This window comes from Colletotrichum acutatum (genome assembly GCF_030867785.1).
Source record: "Colletotrichum acutatum strain CBS 112980 chromosome Unknown BDZ83scaffold_66, whole genome shotgun sequence".
In the NCBI taxonomy this organism is placed as follows: Eukaryota; Fungi; Ascomycota; class Sordariomycetes; order Glomerellales; family Glomerellaceae; genus Colletotrichum; species Colletotrichum acutatum.
This window is the reverse complement of record NW_026849060.1, coordinates 42,261-60,192: the sequence shown is the minus strand read 5'-3', so window position 1 is coordinate 60,192 and position 17,932 is coordinate 42,261. Positions and strand designations below refer to the sequence as shown.

General features: G+C 52.7%; 8 protein-coding genes across 8 annotated transcripts; 4 read left to right on the top strand and 4 right to left on the bottom strand.

Annotated features, from left to right (window-relative positions):
• Positions 1 to 2,061, bottom strand: BDZ83DRAFT_390678 (hexaprenyl pyrophosphate synthase). The gene is made up of 2 exons (XM_060502787.1): positions 662 to 2,061; positions 1 to 594 (listed from the first exon to the last, which is right to left on the bottom strand). The coding sequence occupies exons 1-2, from the start codon at positions 1,862 to 1,864 to the stop codon at positions 433 to 435; spliced, it is 1,365 nt and encodes a 454-aa protein (XP_060363397.1). The 5' UTR covers positions 1,865 to 2,061; the 3' UTR covers positions 1 to 432.
• A 222-nt stretch (positions 2,062 to 2,283) lies between these two features.
• On the top strand, positions 2,284 to 3,586 carry BDZ83DRAFT_626421 (endoplasmic reticulum-based factor for assembly of V-ATPase-domain-containing protein). The gene is made up of 2 exons (XM_060508560.1): positions 2,284 to 2,774; positions 2,832 to 3,586. Exons 1-2 carry the CDS (start codon positions 2,454 to 2,456, stop codon positions 3,387 to 3,389), a joined length of 879 nt encoding a protein of 292 aa, XP_060363396.1. The 5' UTR covers positions 2,284 to 2,453; the 3' UTR covers positions 3,390 to 3,586.
• A 175-nt stretch (positions 3,587 to 3,761) lies between these two features.
• Positions 3,762 to 4,975, top strand: BDZ83DRAFT_390639 (uncharacterized protein). The gene is made up of 2 exons (XM_060502786.1): positions 3,762 to 4,138; positions 4,190 to 4,975. Exons 1-2 carry the CDS (start codon positions 4,047 to 4,049, stop codon positions 4,890 to 4,892), a joined length of 795 nt encoding a protein of 264 aa, XP_060363395.1. The 5' UTR covers positions 3,762 to 4,046; the 3' UTR covers positions 4,893 to 4,975.
• Positions 4,976 to 5,281: 306 nt separating this feature from the next.
• On the bottom strand, positions 5,282 to 6,165 carry BDZ83DRAFT_581065 (Glomerella Cingulata Petfp-cutinase complex; the record flags this gene model as incomplete). The annotated part of the gene is made up of 4 exons (XM_060505419.1): positions 5,282 to 5,370; positions 5,428 to 5,606; positions 5,676 to 5,893; positions 5,968 to 6,165. 4 exons carry the CDS (start codon positions 6,163 to 6,165, stop codon positions 5,282 to 5,284), a joined length of 684 nt encoding a protein of 227 aa, XP_060363394.1.
• A 2,539-nt stretch (positions 6,166 to 8,704) lies between these two features.
• Positions 8,705 to 9,887, bottom strand: BDZ83DRAFT_742103 (uncharacterized protein; the record flags this gene model as incomplete). The annotated part of the gene is made up of 4 exons (XM_060513101.1): positions 9,680 to 9,887; positions 9,241 to 9,621; positions 8,996 to 9,134; positions 8,705 to 8,892 (listed from the first exon to the last, which is right to left on the bottom strand). The coding sequence occupies exons 1-4, from the start codon at positions 9,701 to 9,703 to the stop codon at positions 8,705 to 8,707; spliced, it is 732 nt and encodes a 243-aa protein (XP_060363393.1). The 5' UTR covers positions 9,704 to 9,887.
• Positions 9,888 to 10,127: 240 nt separating this feature from the next.
• Positions 10,128 to 12,431, bottom strand: BDZ83DRAFT_581082 (fungal-specific transcription factor domain-containing protein; the record flags this gene model as incomplete). The annotated part of the gene is made up of 2 exons (XM_060505422.1): positions 10,128 to 12,263; positions 12,348 to 12,431. 2 exons carry the CDS (start codon positions 12,429 to 12,431, stop codon positions 10,128 to 10,130), a joined length of 2,220 nt encoding a protein of 739 aa, XP_060363392.1.
• Positions 12,432 to 13,302: 871 nt separating this feature from the next.
• On the top strand, positions 13,303 to 14,934 carry BDZ83DRAFT_720721 (proline permease PrnB; the record flags this gene model as incomplete). Its single annotated transcript, XM_060512295.1, has 1 exon — positions 13,303 to 14,934. One exon carries the CDS (start codon positions 13,303 to 13,305, stop codon positions 14,932 to 14,934), a length of 1,632 nt encoding a protein of 543 aa, XP_060363391.1.
• An 884-nt stretch (positions 14,935 to 15,818) lies between these two features.
• BDZ83DRAFT_731942 (cyclohexanone monooxygenase) lies at positions 15,819 to 17,519 on the top strand (the record flags this gene model as incomplete). Its single annotated transcript, XM_060512883.1, has 1 exon — positions 15,819 to 17,519. One exon carries the CDS (start codon positions 15,819 to 15,821, stop codon positions 17,517 to 17,519), a length of 1,701 nt encoding a protein of 566 aa, XP_060363390.1.
• Positions 17,520 to 17,932: the final 413 nt, after the last annotated feature.

Genomic DNA, 17,932 nt, shown 5'->3' with positions numbered 1-17,932 from the left:
CTTCTGGACCCTGTCGTCACGACTGCCGTCTGTACCTCACCGAATTCTGATCGAGTAAAAGTTTCCCATCTCCCCAATCAGGTGAGAGCCCTTGGCGTTCCATAACAGCAGGCTGTCCTGCACGGGGTAATCATCGTCCCCTTCAGGCTTCAGCAAATCATCCCTTACGCACACATGCCGAATCCCGTTCGTATCAAAAAAGGGAAGTTGTCTGTGGTATTGCACTCAAGTCCTGTGCCATCTCTAGCCCGATGATATTCCCCCCTTGGCCTCACGCCGCGCCGTCTAGTTGTATAATATCGTTACATGTACTCTGTCAAGAGCCCTAAAGGTCTGTTGTACAGTGGTGTTGAGCGCACATTACCACAATGCGTGCACTCCGGATTCTGGTTTTTTTGTACAGGTTTCTGATCGGCCAGCGCCGTCAGTCGCTTATTTTGTCCTCTTCAATGCCTTCATGGCCATTTCGACGAGCCCGTTCTTGGCCTCGCTCTCAGGGAAATCGCTGATGGCTGCAATAGCCCGCTCGGAATAATCCTGGGCTAGTACCCTCGTCTGCTCAATACCGTCGCTCTGGAGGACCAACTCGCGTGCCTGAAACCGTGTTAGTAAGATTGTTCTCCAAATCCAAGAGTCTGTTGCTGCACGCGCGCATTCTTACCCTGGCGACGTCACCCTCCTGCTCGAACTTTCTGCCCACCAAAGCACCCAACTCCGGATTCGTCTTCCACGCGAATAGTAGAGGGGCCGTCGCGAGACCAAGCTCAAGGTCGGCGCCGGCCGGCTTACCCAGCTCCTTCTCGCTCCTTGTGTAGTCGAGCATGTCGTCGACCAGCTGGAATGCGAGTCCTAGGTTCTTACCATAGGCATATGCTGCCTCAATTGAAGCAGCGTCTGACCCGCCGAGAATTGCCGAGGCGCGGCATGACTTTGAGATCAAGCTAGCCGTCTTCAAGTAGGTCTTCTGGAGGTAGTAAGTGAGCGCCTCCTCTGACCACACTGGCTTGCGCTCATCCCGCTCAGTGTTCTTGAGCTGCATGAATTCGCCCTCGACAAGGTTGGCAATGACCGTGGCGAGAAGCTCGACGACCTCGGCGTTCCTCAAACGGGCCAGGGCGACGGATGCGCGGCCTAGCAGGAAATCGCCGGCCAGGACAGCCATTTTGTTGCCGAACTCGAGGTTCGCCGAAGGGGATCCGCGTCGCGCGACGGAGTGGTCGATGACATCGTCATGAAGCAGGGATGCCGTGTGGATCAGCTCGGTGATCTCGGCCAGGCGGCGTTGGGACGGGAGGATGTCAGACTCGGTCTCGACAGGCTCGGGGGCGGCGCTTGTCAAGGGCGAGCTCGGATTGACGTCGACGAGGATGTTCGGGGGAGATATCGCCGTATCAACGCTACCAATGGCTTGACCAGATTGGAGCCGGGGACCCTTGGGGCATAGAGCGGTGGCTCTCGACATGAGCAGAACGATAAGAGGACGCATGTGCTTGCCCTCTGCTTGTGTGTAGTACTTGGCGGCGCGATCCAGAGACGGATGGCCGGAACCAAGGAGCTTCCGGATGTTGCCCGTCAAGAACTTCATCTCCTTGGCCACTGTCCGCAGAGGGTCGATGTGCATGTCACCCTTGGGGATCACGCGGTTGACGGCATTCGCAGCCATATTAGACGCAACAGACACAGCGGCGCCCCATGCTGAAGACCGCCTCGAGGAAGAGTGGTATAGCGCAGTGGTGAGAGGTATCCGAGCATCGAGGGGAGCGATTCGTCGACATTGCGAGCATCGGGAGGAAGAGGAGGAGAGGATAGATCGTGACGTTATCGAAGTGCTGCGCAGCACCGCTGCTCCCGTACGGAGCTGCATGGCTCCTATAGTGGTCTGAAGGGAATCAAAAGAGTGTCAAAAGAATCGCGAAAGAGTCCAACAGCATCTGGATTAAGTAGACCGTGCTCAAGATTCGTGGTTGAGGCAATTGGCAGCTAAAGGCGGGTAGATGGTACAAAGCGATGACTTTTTTTTTTTCTCCTTCCCTCCCGCGGCGAGAAATTCAAGCCACAGCAGTTGCGCAGCAGATCCGATCTTTCCCTTTGGTGGTACGGAGTACGGATACTCCTGTGCTCCCCTTACCTAAGGCAGGGGGGGAAAGCGGACCCCAGGGATACGTATCTTTGGAGAAAAGTTGTGGGCCCCAGTCTTTTGATTGGTTCAATGGCCGATAACTTGAGCTTCTATTGGGGCAGGAGCTACGCAGTAAGCTGTCGTTGCTGCCTCGGTCGTCGTCTTTGCATCAAGTGTGGCAGGCACGACCCGACGCCCGAATTATTACCCCGATTTGACCGTGTCTGACCAGATTATTTGTTGGCACCGCATGTCACTGGGGTAGATACCGCCAAGTTACGAGCACATCGTTTTGAGATGACCTCGTAGAGGCAACACGATCATATCAGCAGCCATGGTACGATTGACGATAACACCCGCCATCGCCGAAGGTCAGCAGAAGCTGGCTGAGGTCAGATTTGGGCGGCGAATCGCAGCGACACCAGACGATGCAGAGCAGGAAACCACGTCAGAAATTGCCATTGAGATTCCAGCGACAGACAAAGCCGAAGAGCCGACGCTTGGTAACTACGTGATTGGAGAACCCATCACACACAGCCAGATATTAGATTTGTGGAAAAGTCTGAAGACGGAAGGCATTGAGGGCTTCAGTTTGGAGGGACTTCTGCGAGGCGCCAGAGTCTACGTACCCCCGCCACCTCCAAAGCCTGAACCAGTACGTCAAGACGGCCAACTCTTACTATACCCCGAGTCGCTGACCATAACTTCATAGTCTGCCGAGTACAAAGCCCTGATGGCCCGCCTGCGACGCGAGGAAGAAGAACGAACGTACCAGCGCATGCTTAAGCAACCGTCCCGGATGGAGGCCTTTTCCCAGCAATTTCCCAGTGCCGCTGCCCGAGCACATGCCTTCGCCGAAGTTAACCGTCCTATGAACGAAGCAGACCATGGCGATGACGAAGTGACGCTCGGGGACGTGCAGAAGCAGATTATGGTCATTCTCAACTTCCTCATAAGCATCATTGGTGTCGCAGCCACCATCTGGATAGCGGCCCGATGGTGGAATGTCACTGCCCGAATATTCTTGACGCTCGGGGGCGCCATTGTCGTCTTGATAGCAGAGGTCGCTGTATACTCCGGCTATGTTTGGAGGATAGGGGAGGCAAAGTCCAAGACCAAAGAACCGGAAGAAATCAGGGAGGTCATGCAATCGTGGGTACTGGGTAAGGAGAGTAAGGGCGATCCAACCGAGAAAACATCTACTCTTCTCGATACGAAATCGCAAGATACAGACGAAGGCATACGGCGGAGACTAAAGGGGCTTTCGTAAGGAGTATAATCCACCAATTAGAAACATAATTGGCAGCATCATTTGCGATGTTCAGAGGTGCCGGCTAACCACTGCATTTCGTGTTATCGCCACGTACCTATGCAAGGTCAGAAAAACGCCCCAAAACAGCCTTTGTAAGTTGATACCATATGGCCAAAATCGCCTGGGGTTCTAGAACAAAATCTTTTCCACAATAGGGTAGTATTCTGTCGAGAGGCTCGGTAAGAAAGCAATCTATAACACGTGACGGCGTGGGGAGAGTTTTGAGGCGCGCGGCTGGACGCGTCGCTGCACGTCAATTAGCGCGACGCGCTTTGGGTGGGGGCTGGATGCTCCCCCCGGTCTTGGGGCCCATCACTGCCTCTACATCTCTCTACAGCCTCGGCCTCATTGACCTTTCCTCCGGGTGCAATAATTCTTAATCGTTTCCTGGTTCTTTGGTCTGTCTCCACGATCTCTCTTGCGTTGTTTCGAGTGTATTCAGCTTCTACCGCCACGCCGACTTCTCTACCATAGGAAGCTCTGAGCGCGCGCGCGTCGCGTACCATCACACCCACGCATGCGCCTTACATTCGGCACATCTCTCTGTCAGACAACTACTTTTACTGCCTTGGCTGAAGGCATGGATAAAATCGCAGACATAAGGTTTGCGTTCCCATGGACTTTGCACTTCTCTTAATGTCTCTAACCACCACGCAACACAGCCAGCGGTCTGGACCCGATTCCACTAGGATAACAGCCGATAAGAGGTATGGGACCTGCTGCGTGTATTGATATAAAGCCAAACTGACGCCTTGAAGACGAACTCTCAGAACATACAGCAAACGTACGCGCGCAGCTGATGACGAATTCGGCTCTCTTTTGTTCAAGAAGCGCAAATCCGAGACCGAACCAGCAACGCGGACGCCGGACCTCCCACGGCTTCCTCCCGCTCAATCTGCGCCGCCGTCAAGCAGCATACCCAAGAGTTCAATCCTAAGCTACTTCAAGCCCTGCCGGTCAAGCTCGGCCACTGAAGCCTCCGACCCCTTGTCCGACTCGGAAAAGCTGGTCAACACCCCACCCTCATCGCCTCCCGTTTTCAGAAACATCAAGGAACCCCGTCGTCTGAGGCTACGACACAGTACGCCACTCTCACGCACGTCGGACCCATTGGAGGATGACAAAGACGAGAATGAAGAAAGCTGTATCGTCGTTGGACGAAAATCACATCATACTCGCAGGACGAGAGCACGAGGCGCCCCAGAGCTGCAAGATGCCGACGAGAACAGACTGAACGAGCTTCCCGACCTCGAGAAGGTCGAATCGCAGCCTAGGCTGAAGAAACCCCCCTCCCGATCAAAGCCTGTCCCGACTGTTCAGACGACCATCAACCTCTCTTCGAAACCTACTTTTATGGAGTGTAAGACGTGCCGGATCGTGTACAACCCGCTGCATCCGGCAGACGTAAAATATCACTCTCAACGGCACGCAGCCTTCCTCCGGGGCAGGGCGAAAGCATGAAACCCGGCACAAAATCCCTGGCATAGCATCTGTTTCGAAGTAATGACTCAATGATACCCATTTAGCAACAATAAGAATATACTTTGCATTTCGTCCATCGTCAGGGCGTTCATGAAGCATGAAACAGCTAAACTAAGTGAGTGGCAAGAAAGATGAAAAGAACAAAATGAGCGACAGTAAACGAGTGAGTATCATGCTCCAGCAATCCAACCCGAGCCCTCCATATTCCATTCTGCTGCCCAGCTTCAGACTCCGTCTCCAGCAAGCAAGCAAGTCCCGTGCTCCACAGGAATCGATGCTTCGGCAGTTCTCAATCACAATCCTCCTCGATCAAAGCCTAGAGCATCCGAGTCACCATCGTTGCGGAGCTGATCGCGTGCTCAAGCCGCTTAACCGATGCGACCAGCCAAGAAGATAGGGGCGGCGATGGCCGCATCAGTCTGGTAAAGGAAGTGCGCGGGCAGGATGAAGAGCGTGCCTGGAGGTGTTAGTCACCCATCTGACGTCTTTGAGGATGAAGATAAGGCTTGCTTACCGTAGCAGACGGCATCCGCAACATCGCAGTAGACGGACAGCTTGGACGAGGGGAAGTTGGGAATGCGGCCGAGGTTCTGGAGGTTCTTGGTGTAGCCGAACAAGACGACGCCCTTGATCTGGTTCTGGATCGTCGAGCTCAGGGTCGAGATGGACGAGGCCATGACGGCGGTTCCCTGGCTGTTCATCGAGCCACATTAGCAGAGAGCAAAGGGAAATGGGGGGAGACGTCTGTAAGGCCTAACTAACCTGTATCCGCCGGCCACGACGGCGGAGTTGGGGCACTTGGTGTTGGCCAAGGTGAAGAGCCTCTTGGCCTCGTTGATGGCGACGGTGCTGGTTCCCTCGGGGAGGAAGTTGGAAGCCAGGTCGGCGCTGTACGGTCCGCCAACGCCCTGAACCCAGACTTGGCTTGAGCCGTAGCGGCTCTTGAGAGCATCGCCGACGATGGGGCCAGCGCTGATTCCCTGTTTATCGATCGAGGTTAGGTTTTGGGAAAGGCCTTTTCCTAGCTCACGTGGAAGAAGTTTGATCGGCTTACCATGTTGCCGGGCTCGGTGGAAGCGCGGGCAAAGATGAAGATGACCTTGGGGCAGGCGGAGCTGCTGCCGGACTCGAGCTCGTTGCTGGTCGCTCCCGTTTGACGGACCTGGAGGTCAGCGACGGCGGTGTCGGCGACTTCGACTGGGGCCGCGGCGGCGAGGGTCACGGCGAGGGAGAGGATGCTGAAGAACTTCATTTTGAATGTGGTTTTTTTGGAGAACGAAAAGAGTCTTGGAGTCCGGAAGTTGGGAACGGTCTTGGAGTGAGAGCGGGCTGGCTAGGCTTCGAGCGAAGGAGAGGAGGATTCAGGTTCTTAGCGAGAGCTTGAGTCTGATGGAACGAAGATATCAAGAGTCTACCGGTGGGATCTTGCTCGACTATTTATCTTGTTCGAGGTTGCAATTCTTTCCTAGATTATCTACAGCTTGAACATCTTCGATGCCTAGAGAAAGTGGCCAACCCATGTCTCGCAACTCACACGCCTGGCCGTGAGGCACATCCAGAAGGCAGCGCGACCTTCCCCCAACCGGGCTCGTTGAATGATCACATCATGGAGACGGTGACGGTCGTTGGATTCATCCGCCAGTCGCATCTTGAATCTAGAAGCCATTGTCCCCACGTCGGAGAAGTTTAGGAGTCGGTGAAGCTAGATGCGTTCAAGAATTCCAAGGAACAGCGATGCCACGTGAGAGCTGGCTGAGCTGCTATTTCGCGACAGGACATCGAATTGGGAATGGCTCGGAGGAACCTCCGCGAGTCTGTTTGGTTGCAGCAGACTGCGAGAAACCTCGGGACAAGACTTGGATGACTTGTAGAGAGGCCACAGAGGTGATGTTGGAATGAGGGGAGGGGGGGATATGCCCGCTTACGATGCCTCTCGAATTGGCCCTCATCGTCCTATGGATGTGTCTGTTGGTGAGCACAACTCGACTATGTGTCTCGTCCAACAAGAAACGGCCATGTCCCCCTTTACCAAGAGTTTCCGCGCTTGGTATAGTCCGAGAGCTTCTATTGGAGATTCGATGAATAGGAGGTTACCACTTTACCCATCTGTCGCAGAATCTACTCCACTCTCTCCAAAAGGGTTCTCTTGGTTATGCGCGATCCAAGCTCTGGAGTAACAAGACACACTGACCTAAGCCGGTAGAGAGCTGCAGTCTTGAATCCCCCCCCGCAGCACCCCGCAACGCCTCTCTTGGTGACAATGTTGGATGCCTCGGCTCTGAGAGGCCGGACTAGGTCGCTTCGGGCGACGCATACATGGGGTGCCAGATTGAGTGCAGCATAGTCAGAGTTGCAAAGTCGACGACTCAAGTCAATGGAAGGTTCTTATTGGTTTGCCCATCGAGGGCCAAGAGAAACAGCCAAGCTGGAGCGACCGTTGGAGTCGTGCAGCCTGCATGCGCAAACCGGCCGGTACTTGGGGGGTATGTAAGCACAACAGGTGGGTTGTCTGGGGGTGGAGGAGGGGAGGCGCACGCCAGGTTTCTGCAATGCAAGTCAAGTGGGTAAACATGGATGACCAGATGAACTGGAGCTATCCCCTATTGTGTAAACTTTGCGAAATCTGTCTCAACTATTTTTCTGTATCGCGACTCATCGGGCAAAAAACGTGATGCCAAGGGTTCGGGCTTGACAGCGGAGCCAGCCGATCTGAATTCTGTCCATCACTTGTCAGACTGTCTGATGTGTCAATCGATGTGTTCAGAGGTAGCCGCGCCGGGCGATCCGTATGCGGGCCGAGTTGGCGCATCAACGGGATTTGTGGTATTTTCTAATAATCTTACCATGATCTGAAACTTTAGTATCCGCCCTGATGGGAAATTGGGAGGCTAGACTATTGCCGTTGTTTGCACTGGAATGGTCTGGACAACGATCCTGTGTCTGGCCGAGGTCCAACAGAGGGGGCTTTATGCGAGGTGGATCGGTCTCCCCCCTTCAATCTGTTGTGGTAGATTTTCATCTTTACTCGTTCATTTCTCTATGCTATTCAAGGCTTCCCATTTTTGTGATAGTTCGATGGTTTGAGTTTCAGGTGTTATCTGAACCCCACCAGACATGTGTTGTATCAATCGAATGTTTGAAAAACAGCCGCTTTGCTTGCCTTCGATAACATATTCAAAAGGCTTCGAGGTCTGTCCGAAAACAGGATTACTATTCAGCAGCAATTTCGACTTCCTCTACGGATCATGCTTCTGGAATGAATGACAACCATATCAACTTGAACTAAGGTGCCATTTCTTGAGGAAGCTTTATCTTCTATGCGATTCGAAAGATCAATATTCCAGCTCTGCCACTTGCTAGTATTCTGTTTCTGGCATCAAGAATCGACGAATGTCAGTCAGTGGTAATGATAAGTCCAAAAATCCTCCTTCATCGTCTTGGAGGATGTTGAAGAAAGCCAGGGACTCCTGAGCTCTGATAATAACAGGGTCCTTAGGTGATATGGATGCCAGTCGCAGATCGTCCCTTGGATCCTGAAAAGAGGAAAAGAGTTACGCAGAGGTTGTTATTCAGCAAGAACATACATGTTCAAATCAACATATTGAGGGCACCGTCATTCTAAGCGTGGCAGTGACCCAAGAGCTTTATTCTCAAGCGTTATATATGTGGGCGTTGTAGGTAGTTCGAAACAAATTTACAGTTTCGTTGAAGGAAATCATAAGTCTCCTGACAGGGATCAAATCAAAGAGGACCTGAGAAGCGCCATTTTGATTGTTCCAACAGCACGACGCTTAGCATACCCAACCGCCATCAACGTTGTAAACAGCCCCTGTGACAAAAGAGGCCTCGTCACTAAGAAGAAACGCAATAACGCGAGCTATCTCGATAGGCTCTGCTCTTCTCTTCTGCGCAGTTACTTGTAGACCGCGCTTCACATCTTCGGGATTTTCTCCACGAGACAAGGGCGTGTTGACAGAGCCTGTGGACAAGTATTAGCTTAGTTCTGTGCCATCACCATTCTTGAGACTACTGGCGTAGATGATGCCGTAGGACAAGAAGGCGAGAGAATAGAAGGGGCCTACCAGGTGACACGCAATTCACGCGAATGTTTTGGTTTTCCTTGGCTGCTGTTCTTGACACGCCAATTACCGCTGCCTTGCTAGCACAGTATGCAGCATTGCCAGGAGCTCCAAACTGACCGAAGACACTCGCCGCAGATACCTGCGAAGATAGCATTATGTCAGCTTCTGAAATACGTCTGGCCACAGCTTGTGGTTCCATCGGCCGTGCAGCCGGTCTGAGACTCAGATTTCGGGAAGGAACTTACGATGCTGCCTCCGTCAGACATCACTCCTAGTTGTGACCTTAGACAATTGAAGACACCTTTGGCATTGACTTCAAAGACGAAATCCCAATCCTTGTCTGTAAGCTCTGCAACAGGCGTGGCGTGGGTAATGACGCCAGCCATGTTGACAGCACCGTCTAGCTTGCCAAACTTCTTTACGGTATTTTGGATCCAAGCATTGACGACATCACCTTTCCTTACGTCAACAACTTCGTACATATGGCTTGCACTATCTTCAAGAGACGAGATTGCCTCCTTGAGAGAGTCCTCGTTGATATCCGCCAATGACAGCTTAGCACCGCGGGAGGCTAGGAGCTGGGCCGTCGACAGGCCCATGCCGGAGCCGGCGCCGGTGATAGCAACCTATTCGAGGATTACATGAGCATGCTATTCAAGGAAGTGGGTAGTTTACCCGACTTACAACTTTGCCTTGGAATGAAGACATGGTGTAGTCGGATTTAGTGTTTGCGTGAAGTAAACGTGTGCCAGGATACGATTGTGAGAAGCTGGTCTCTATGAACAAGTATGCTGAACGCCCCCCTTTGTGCCTCTAATTAAGTAGAGGTACCCGTCTGCGGCATAATGACAGCCATACCCCGTAGGCAGGTTTCCGAGCGGAAATCGTTTCTGATGAAGAAGCGCGGGGTACTTGGGGGAGGACTTACACAGGAGAAGCTCGCGTAGAATAGGAAAGTTATCCCCTTGCAGAAGTGGCAAAGACCCCACCAAAAGGGGTAAGTCGAACATTATCTGCTCGACAGCAAATCCAGCCACATACCCTCCATCATCTGCAAGACTGCAACCTACTTACACACAAAATCAATCTGGATTTGAAACCGGAAGATGCAGGACAGCCAGTAATATGCATTTTACAATATCAAGATGGCCTCGGTGGCGGCGCCGCTATCTACAGATTCCCTCTCGGCCCATCGTCTCTCGACATCCGCGAGAGAATCGCTGAAGATACGAAGACCGCTCCGACGCGCCCAGTCCCTGAAAAACTGTGCAAACGATTCCCGCACCTCTGGGTCATCCGCCTCGCTCGCCGCAATCACTGCAGGCCACACCAGCCTGGCCGACCCGTACCCCATCTCAGACTCGGTTGCCTCGAACCGCAGCAAGCAATCCCGAACACCGACGACCTTATCCTGTAACATGTCCGCCTCCACGTCGTAAACCCTCCGATAGAAGAATATAGTCAAGGCAAACAGCATGGCTTGCGAGAGGTTATCTAGAAATTGCTGGCAGTGCTGCATCTCCGGGTCCGAGGTGGGCAAGTCTGCTATCACGTACCCGGGCTGCCGTCTGAGTTGGTGGATACGTCTCTCGACTGCCTTGGCGCGGAACATGAACTCTTTGAGACCTGCGGGACTCGAGTACTCCGGGTCTTCTTTTGATCGAGCTAGCCGGATAACGAGCGAGAGGAGGAACATGTAGATCTCTGGGATACCAAAGATTTCCGGATACAGTGTTGCGAGCCAGACACCCGGGATCTGGAGATGGAGATCGTTCTCCCCCTCTTCCCGCCCCTTGACCTTGAGCATTTCTTGGTCCAGGTTGCTCCAGCTCGCTAGCTGGAACGATAGGCTGTCTAAGCTATAGGCACTCGCGTTGCTGGTCTCAATCACCTTGCGCACATGAAGACGGTGAGGAGACTGCGTGCTCCCGGGGAATGTGGTCTCGTGCAAAACCCGCTCGAACGCGTAGCAGTGATGCAGCAGTCGGACCTTGCGCGACTTTTTTTTGTTGAGCCCATTGACGCGTATAAACTTTTCCGCCTCCAAGAGGTAGCACTCCACTTGATCACGGCTGCCGGAGACGCTCGAGATTTGTACCATTGTCAGAAACGCAATCAGTATCGATTTGTACTTTGCCTTTTTGGGAACATCGTAGGCCGTTTGTAGCATGAGCCGGACGTGGTGGCGAGCGCGCTGCTTGTAGTTGTTTGCCTGTTCGGACCACTTGCGCGAGTTGGAGATGCCACCGAGGCTGGAGGCGCTGATGGCGAGCGTGCCGTAGAATGCCGTTAGGCTGGCGTGATCCATGTCGTCTCCGAGTGTCAGTGCTGCTAGGCAACTTTTGACGTATGGTATGAACAGAATATGCCATGGCGTTTTGCTGTGGCGGAAGGGTGTGAAGCCTCGGAGGACCGTTGTTGAGTAGTGTCTGAGGAGGAAGACGGCATCGTGAGGAACGGCGTAGTCGATTGTCGGCGCGATGGAGCAGTTGTCTGGCGTAGCTAGTTGTTGAGACTGGGTGTCTGTGAACATGCTCGGTATACAAACTTGAACATCCTGGGAAGCAACATGCATGGGTGCCCTCGAATATTGCTCCATGCCAGAGAAAGAGACACTGTCGGATATATCGCGTACGCGGTCTAGGTCCACGGGCGTGTCCCACCAGTTGTTCATATCTGGGAGATCGCCCATGTTCCACCATTCATTCGTGTTCCACCATTCAGTCAATGGGCTCAATGGACGATGGTCCAAGCAGGCAAGGGCAGGCCCAAGTAACGGCGTTGTCTCTTGTGGTGAAGAGGCGTCTGGTGGATTCATGAGCTCTTCGTCTGCCTCTTCAGGACTGCCCTCCCCGATCTCCTTCGCAGCCTTTGGAGAGCTGCCGACCGTGGGATTATTTGACTCTGGACTGGATTCGGGCGCAACCTTTGAAGATTCCATTGACAGTCGATGTACTCTGAATGCACCGAAAGGACCTCGACTGATCTGGACGCTTTGGGACAGTGGTGTCCTCTCGCACTCATCCTCGATTTGAGCAATGTGCCAAAGAGTCAATGCCGGCGGAATGCTGGAGACGAGCTCGTCACTCATTGACTCGCGTTCCGATTCTGTCAACAAGGGTCTCCGAAAGCGCGCCATTCCGACGCTCGGAGTCTCCTCAAAGTCGAAAAAGATGTTCTTCTCATAGCCGCTGCATGTGAGGTTGGATGCCCTACACATGGAGCACGTAGGCCGACCCTCGTCACACTTCATCCGGCGGTTTCGACACTGAAGCAAATCAGCGCCTTAATTCCAGTCTACGATCTATCCGGATGTCACAGGTTCACCAGCGTGATGGATGGCATGACGTACAGTTCCACAACCGCCAAAGGACCGACTGCGCCGGGCGTCCGCATCCTTGGGCAAAGACAATCGGGTTTTATTGGCATCGGCCATTCCGGGTGAGCCAGAGATGGCTCGGGATTCCACTTCCTGTTTGGTTTGTGGGAGCCTTGGGAGGATGTCAGGAGGGTTTGGCGCGAGTTGAATGTTTGCGATATCAACTGCTGATACTCCGGACTCCGCAAATGGATATGGAAAGTTATATCAAGGGGCTGAGGGCAACATATTAGCCAAGGATTGTACCAACACGACGGGATTGATGTCCGCGGAGAGATACAATAGGGCGCAACGAAATGCATAACGCGGCTTTAGCGCATCCGTTGGAGCGGGGGCCTTTGATAAGGGCGGGGGGAATAGCGAGCGACCCGGTGACCCCATAGTAAACCTGGGGTACATGTTTTGGCGTCTGATAGCTGGGAAAGCTTTCCTATCTGACTCGAGAACACCACACTTGGTATCTTCGCCAAGTCGCCTAATGCCCCGGATGGGCTAGGAACAGGGACGGCTGGAACTTATCTCCATCCATGCTTTTCCAAGACTTGCAATGTCTTCCGTCCAAGGTACAGCGAGCTGAGTCGGCACTAAGTGGTATCGGTGCTGGTCTCCCTTGTCAGCCCAGACAAGGTTCACCTTAAAGGACCTGGGTAGGATTCGGTGTACGTGGTCGTAATGTGTAGTTTAAAAGACAACAGAATGCCCTCACTCGATACAAAATCTAACTTCAGTTGAAGGAGACTCTGCACTCAACTACTTTACCTGCACTGGTTTGACAACCAAACAACTCCTTCAGTTGCCTCGAATGCATAATTGAATCAACCTCACCGAATCCCCTTCGTCGATCCAGTCTACAATGGCTTTAGACAACGACACGGCAACCCCCTTTTCGAAGGAGGGAACTTACGCAGACACTGCCAACGATGGCAAAATGCACGACTCAGACCTCGGCCGACTCGAGAGCAATACCTACGGCGAGACTCATCTCGTCGCCCAGGGTGGCACGAAGCGAAATGTCAAGTCGCGCCACGCCCAGATGATTGCCATTGGTGGCAGCATCGGAACTGGCCTCTTCGTAGGATCCGGCCAGGTCCTCGCTGCTGGCGGACCGGCGTTTCTCTTCCTTGCCTACGCCCTCACGTCTCTTCTTGTTTACGGCATAGTCACGGCTGTGATGGAAGTCGGCACATTCCTCCCCATCTCGGGTAGTTCCATGTCGTACTACTGCAACCGCTACACTTCTCGATCCCTTGGGTTCGCTCTCGGTTGGCTCTATGTGTACTCTTTTGGAATCATTCTCGCCTACGAAATCACAGTTGGTTCAGTCATTATCAACTACTGGCCAAACAACGTCCACAATGCCGTCTGGCTGACGATCCTCCTTGTTGTCGTCGTCGGACTCAACCTTTCGCCAGTTACTGTTTACGCAGAGACTGAATTCTGGTTTGCAAGTCTGAAGATCATTCTCTTCATCGGTCTTCTGCTCCTCTCAGTGGTCTTGATTCTTGGTGGAGGGCCGAGCGGAGAACGGCTGGGTTTCTACTACTGGGTTGACCCAGGTGCGACCAAGGAGTACATCATTACCGGCTCTGGCGGTCGCTTTACTGCCTTCCTCTATGGTTGGGTGTTTTCCGGCTTCTCGTTCTACTTCAGCCCAGAGCTTATCATCGTCATGGGCGGCGAGATGCGAAACCCGCGCAAGAACCTGCCCATTGCCAGCCGACGGTTCTTCTACAGACTCATCATTTTTTACCTCCTCGGCTCGTTGGCAATTGGAGCCATCTGCAACTCCAACTCCGAGGGCCTTGTGTCCGGTGCTGGTAATGCTAACGCGTCACCTTGGGTCATTGCAATCCGCAATGCCGGGATCAATGGTTTACCATCAGTCGTCAACGCCGGTATTCTTACGAGCGCCTGGAGTGCTGGAAACTCATACCTCTACATGGCCAGTAGATCCCTGTACTCTCTTGCAGTTGCCGGCAACGCACCCAAAATCTTTACACGCTGCAACAGCTACGGGCTTCCCATTTACGCCGTCCTTGCATCGAGTTGCTTCACTCTCCTCGCGTACCTGAGCGTCTCTTCAGATGCTGGCGTGGTCTTCAACTGGTTCGTCAGTCTGACAAACACCGCTGGATACACCTCTTGGGTGCTGTGCGCTTTCATCTTCCTTCGTTTCCGCAAGGCCTGCCAAGTACAGGGCGTCAAGGTCCCTTATCAGTCGTGGTGTCAACCCTACGGAGCGTGGATCTCCATGATTGCATTTGGATTCCTCCTCTTTGCCAATGGATTCACGGTGTTCTACCCCGGAAGATTCTCTGCATCCAGCTTCCTAACTGCGTATATTGGCATTCCGCTTTTCCTGGTTACATACTTCGGACACAAGCTCACGGTTGGAAGAAAGGATCCCTGGCTGTACGCTCCTGAAGATGTTGACTTGTCGACCAATTTGCGGGAGGTAGAAGCAGAGGCCGAAATGTGGACGGCGATGGATGAGGCCGAGAAGGAGAAGCAAGGCAATTCGAACGCATGGTGGCGCAAGATTTCTCTGATTTGGCAATGATTGTCAATTGTAGGTGTCGAGATACATGTAGTACAGCTCAGGCATAGTAAGAAGTACGCCAATTCTTATTGAAGCAGTATTGTGGCTAGTAACGCATTGAATGGGCCCTCATGATGGACTCCGTGCTTGCTCAAAGTTGTGTTCATCTGATTTGAAAGAACTATGTGTCTCCAGGAACCGTTTGCAGTCTTGCTACGGGATGCCAATTACACTGTGTTCTTCGTGCACATAGTATCATAAACCCCAATTTCAGCTGCGACTCCAAGTTGTTGAAGTGTGACAAATTGATTGCCTAGTACCGCACTCACACGCCCTATCGGCGGCAACTCGGAAAGCGCTCAGCTGCATCATATGACCCATAGATATACTGACTGCTTGACATCTCGATGATTCGACGCTCTTGAATGCTCGGGAATGTTGTAGAGTCTGTCTAGGGTCCCTTAAGGGAAGGGTTTCCCTTGGAGCTAGCCTGTGACTTAATCGATGCGGGGGAGGGTCCCGATAGGCGAACTTTGGTCAACACCATCCAAATCCAGAGTTGGCAAGTCATCCCCGATTCGGGGCCGCCACCTCAGATAAGCCCCACACGGGATCGGCTGATGTTTGACGTGAACAAGTTGGGCGAATAATGTTGTGACAGATGGGACGGGAAAGTTGTGCAGATACTTTCTCAGCGGAATTCTATTTGCTAAGAGAAAGGCCTTATGTCAAGGACGAGTCGTTGGCTATTTAGACATCTCACAGACTTCAAAGAATAGGATCTTGTGGTTGTAGCACAAGAAGCATCCCCTCAAGCATTTCTATCAGCACTTGATCATCACAGACAAATCTCAAAATCCAACTTGATTCTTTTCAATCTGTTTCTTCAGACCACCCCGGAAATCATGGGCTCTATTCCAACCCCTGTGAAAGAGACCTATGATGTTCTCATCATTGGCTCAGGTCTATCCGGCCTTGCTAGTCTGCACCACATCCGGGAGCAAATGCCCGATTGCAGGGTGAAGGTCCTTGACAACGGTGCAGACGTCGGCGGAACGTGGTTCTGGAACCGCTACCCTGGATGTCGGTTCGACTGCGAGTCCGTGTCCTACAGCTACTCCTTTGACAAGGGTCTCTTGGAGGAATGGCATTGGAAGGAGGCCTTCTCCCCCCAGCCCGAGACACACAAATACATCAAGCGCTTCGCAGAGAGGAACGACCTCTACAAACACATCCAGTTTAACACCACTGTCAAATCAGCTCGCTGGGATGACGATGCCCATAACTGGACATTTGTCGACCAGGACGGCAACCAATACATCACCACTTTCTTCCTCAGCTGCATCGGCTTCCTTTCTACACCATCACTACCAGCTATCCCCGGCATTGAGAATTTCAAGGGCACTTCTTTCCACACATCGCGGTGGCCGACAGACTTGAACCTTGCCCGCGACTTCGCCGGCAAGCGTATCGGCGTTGTCGGGACCGGCGCCACCGGCATCCAGACCATCACCGCACTTTCAAAGGAGCCAAGCATCAAGTCCATCAGCGTATTTCAAAGAACCGCAACATGGACCGTCCCCTTGCGCAACTACGAAATCTCGCCAGAGAAGATGGAGGAGCTCAAGAAAGACTATGACAACATTTTCGGCATCTGCCGCTCGACGCCATCAGGCTTCATGCACATGGCGGACCCCCGTAAGTCCATGGAGGTTACGGCGGAAGAGCGGCTCGCCCTTTGGGAGAAGCTGTACAACGAGCCGGGCTTTGGCAAGTGGCAGGGCCTCTTTAGCGACACGTACACGGATCGCCAAGCCAATGAGCTGTATTCCAACTTCATCGCAGACAAGATTAGGGGAAGAGTACACGATCCGGAGGTGGCCGAGTCTCTGATTCCCAAGACACATGGTTTTGGCACCCGTCGTGTGCCGTTGGAGAGCGGCTACTTTGAGGCCTTCAACCAAGACAACGTGCACCTCGTTGACCTCAAGAAGGCCCCGGTCTCTGAGGTGAAGTCTGACCGCATAATCACATCCGACGGCAAGGAGCACGAGCTCGATATTCTGATCTACGCCACTGGTTTTGATGCCATTACGGGCTCATTCAGCGCAATTGAGTGGCAAGGCAAAGACGGACGGCCACTGATTGCGCCGAGCGGGACGCCAAAGGGCGAACGAGCCGTCTGGGTCGACAACAGACCTTACACATTCCTTGGCATGACGGTGCCCTCCATGCCCAACATGCTTATGGTTCTAGGCCCGCACCAGCCGTTTGGCAACGCGACGAGAAACATCGAGCATGCCGTGCAGGTTGTTGTAGACTTGTTGAAGTTTTGCCGTGATAAGGGGTACACCTATGCTGAGGCGACACAGGAGGCTGCGGACGGGTGGACGGAACATGTGTTTGAATGCAGCAAGGGTTCACTTGTCAACGAGGTTGACAGTTGGATGACGGGTGTCAACACGAACATCAAGGGCAAGCAGGTTAGAAGCGTTGTTAGATATGGTGGATCTGCGCAGGAGTTCCAGAGGCGGTGCAGGGATGTTAAAGAATCTGGCTACAAGGGGCTTACCTTTGCTAGACAGGCTAAAGGTGTTAAGTTGTAGATTCAAGCTCGCAATTCAATTTTAAAATTCGATAGACGTTGATCCCCCCTATCAGCTTTCATGTACAAGTTAGGCATCATCGCAAGTTTGAAACTTTACCTCCTTCTCCGTGTCGTCTCATCGCCTCAGATTCTGTATTTCGTAATAGTCTCAACTAGCGTTAGAAGAGGTTTAGGAAAAGTTGAAGACGATGCCATGGGCTCGCTCGTTGAATTGAAAACTCTACAGGTTGGCTAAAGCCTCAAGTTCAGCAACTTTCAGAAAACCCGAATCCAGATAGAAGATCAAAATATCATATGGTCTAGTCATAGAAATGTAATCGAGATGAAATACTTTCTGCGATGTGTCATAGTAGCATGCTCAAACTTTAGTCACTTGCAGACCTGGAGAAGCCCATCATTACAACGCGGTGT

What these genes read in the sequence shown, in the direction of transcription:
- BDZ83DRAFT_626421 (XM_060508560.1), top strand. Translation starts at nt 2,454, where the DNA reads ATGGTACGATTGACGATAACACCCGCCATCGCCGAAGGTCAGCAGAAG. An exon ending in CACCTCCAAAGCCTGAACCA is followed by an intron (nt 2,775 to 2,831) that starts GTACGTCAAGAC and finishes ATAACTTCATAG; the next exon opens with TCTGCCGAGTACAAAGCCCT.
- BDZ83DRAFT_390678 (XM_060502787.1), bottom strand. Translation starts at nt 1,864, where the DNA reads ATGCAGCTCCGTACGGGAGCAGCGGTGCTGCGCAGCACTTCGATAACG. An exon ending in AGGAGGGTGACGTCGCCAGG is followed by an intron (nt 595 to 661) that starts GTAAGAATGCGC and finishes ACACGGTTTCAG; the next exon opens with GCACGCGAGTTGGTCCTCCA.
- BDZ83DRAFT_390639 (XM_060502786.1), top strand. Translation starts at nt 4,047, where the DNA reads ATGGACTTTGCACTTCTCTTAATGTCTCTAACCACCACGCAACACAGC. An exon ending in AGGATAACAGCCGATAAGAG is followed by an intron (nt 4,139 to 4,189) that starts GTATGGGACCTG and finishes GACGCCTTGAAG; the next exon opens with ACGAACTCTCAGAACATACA.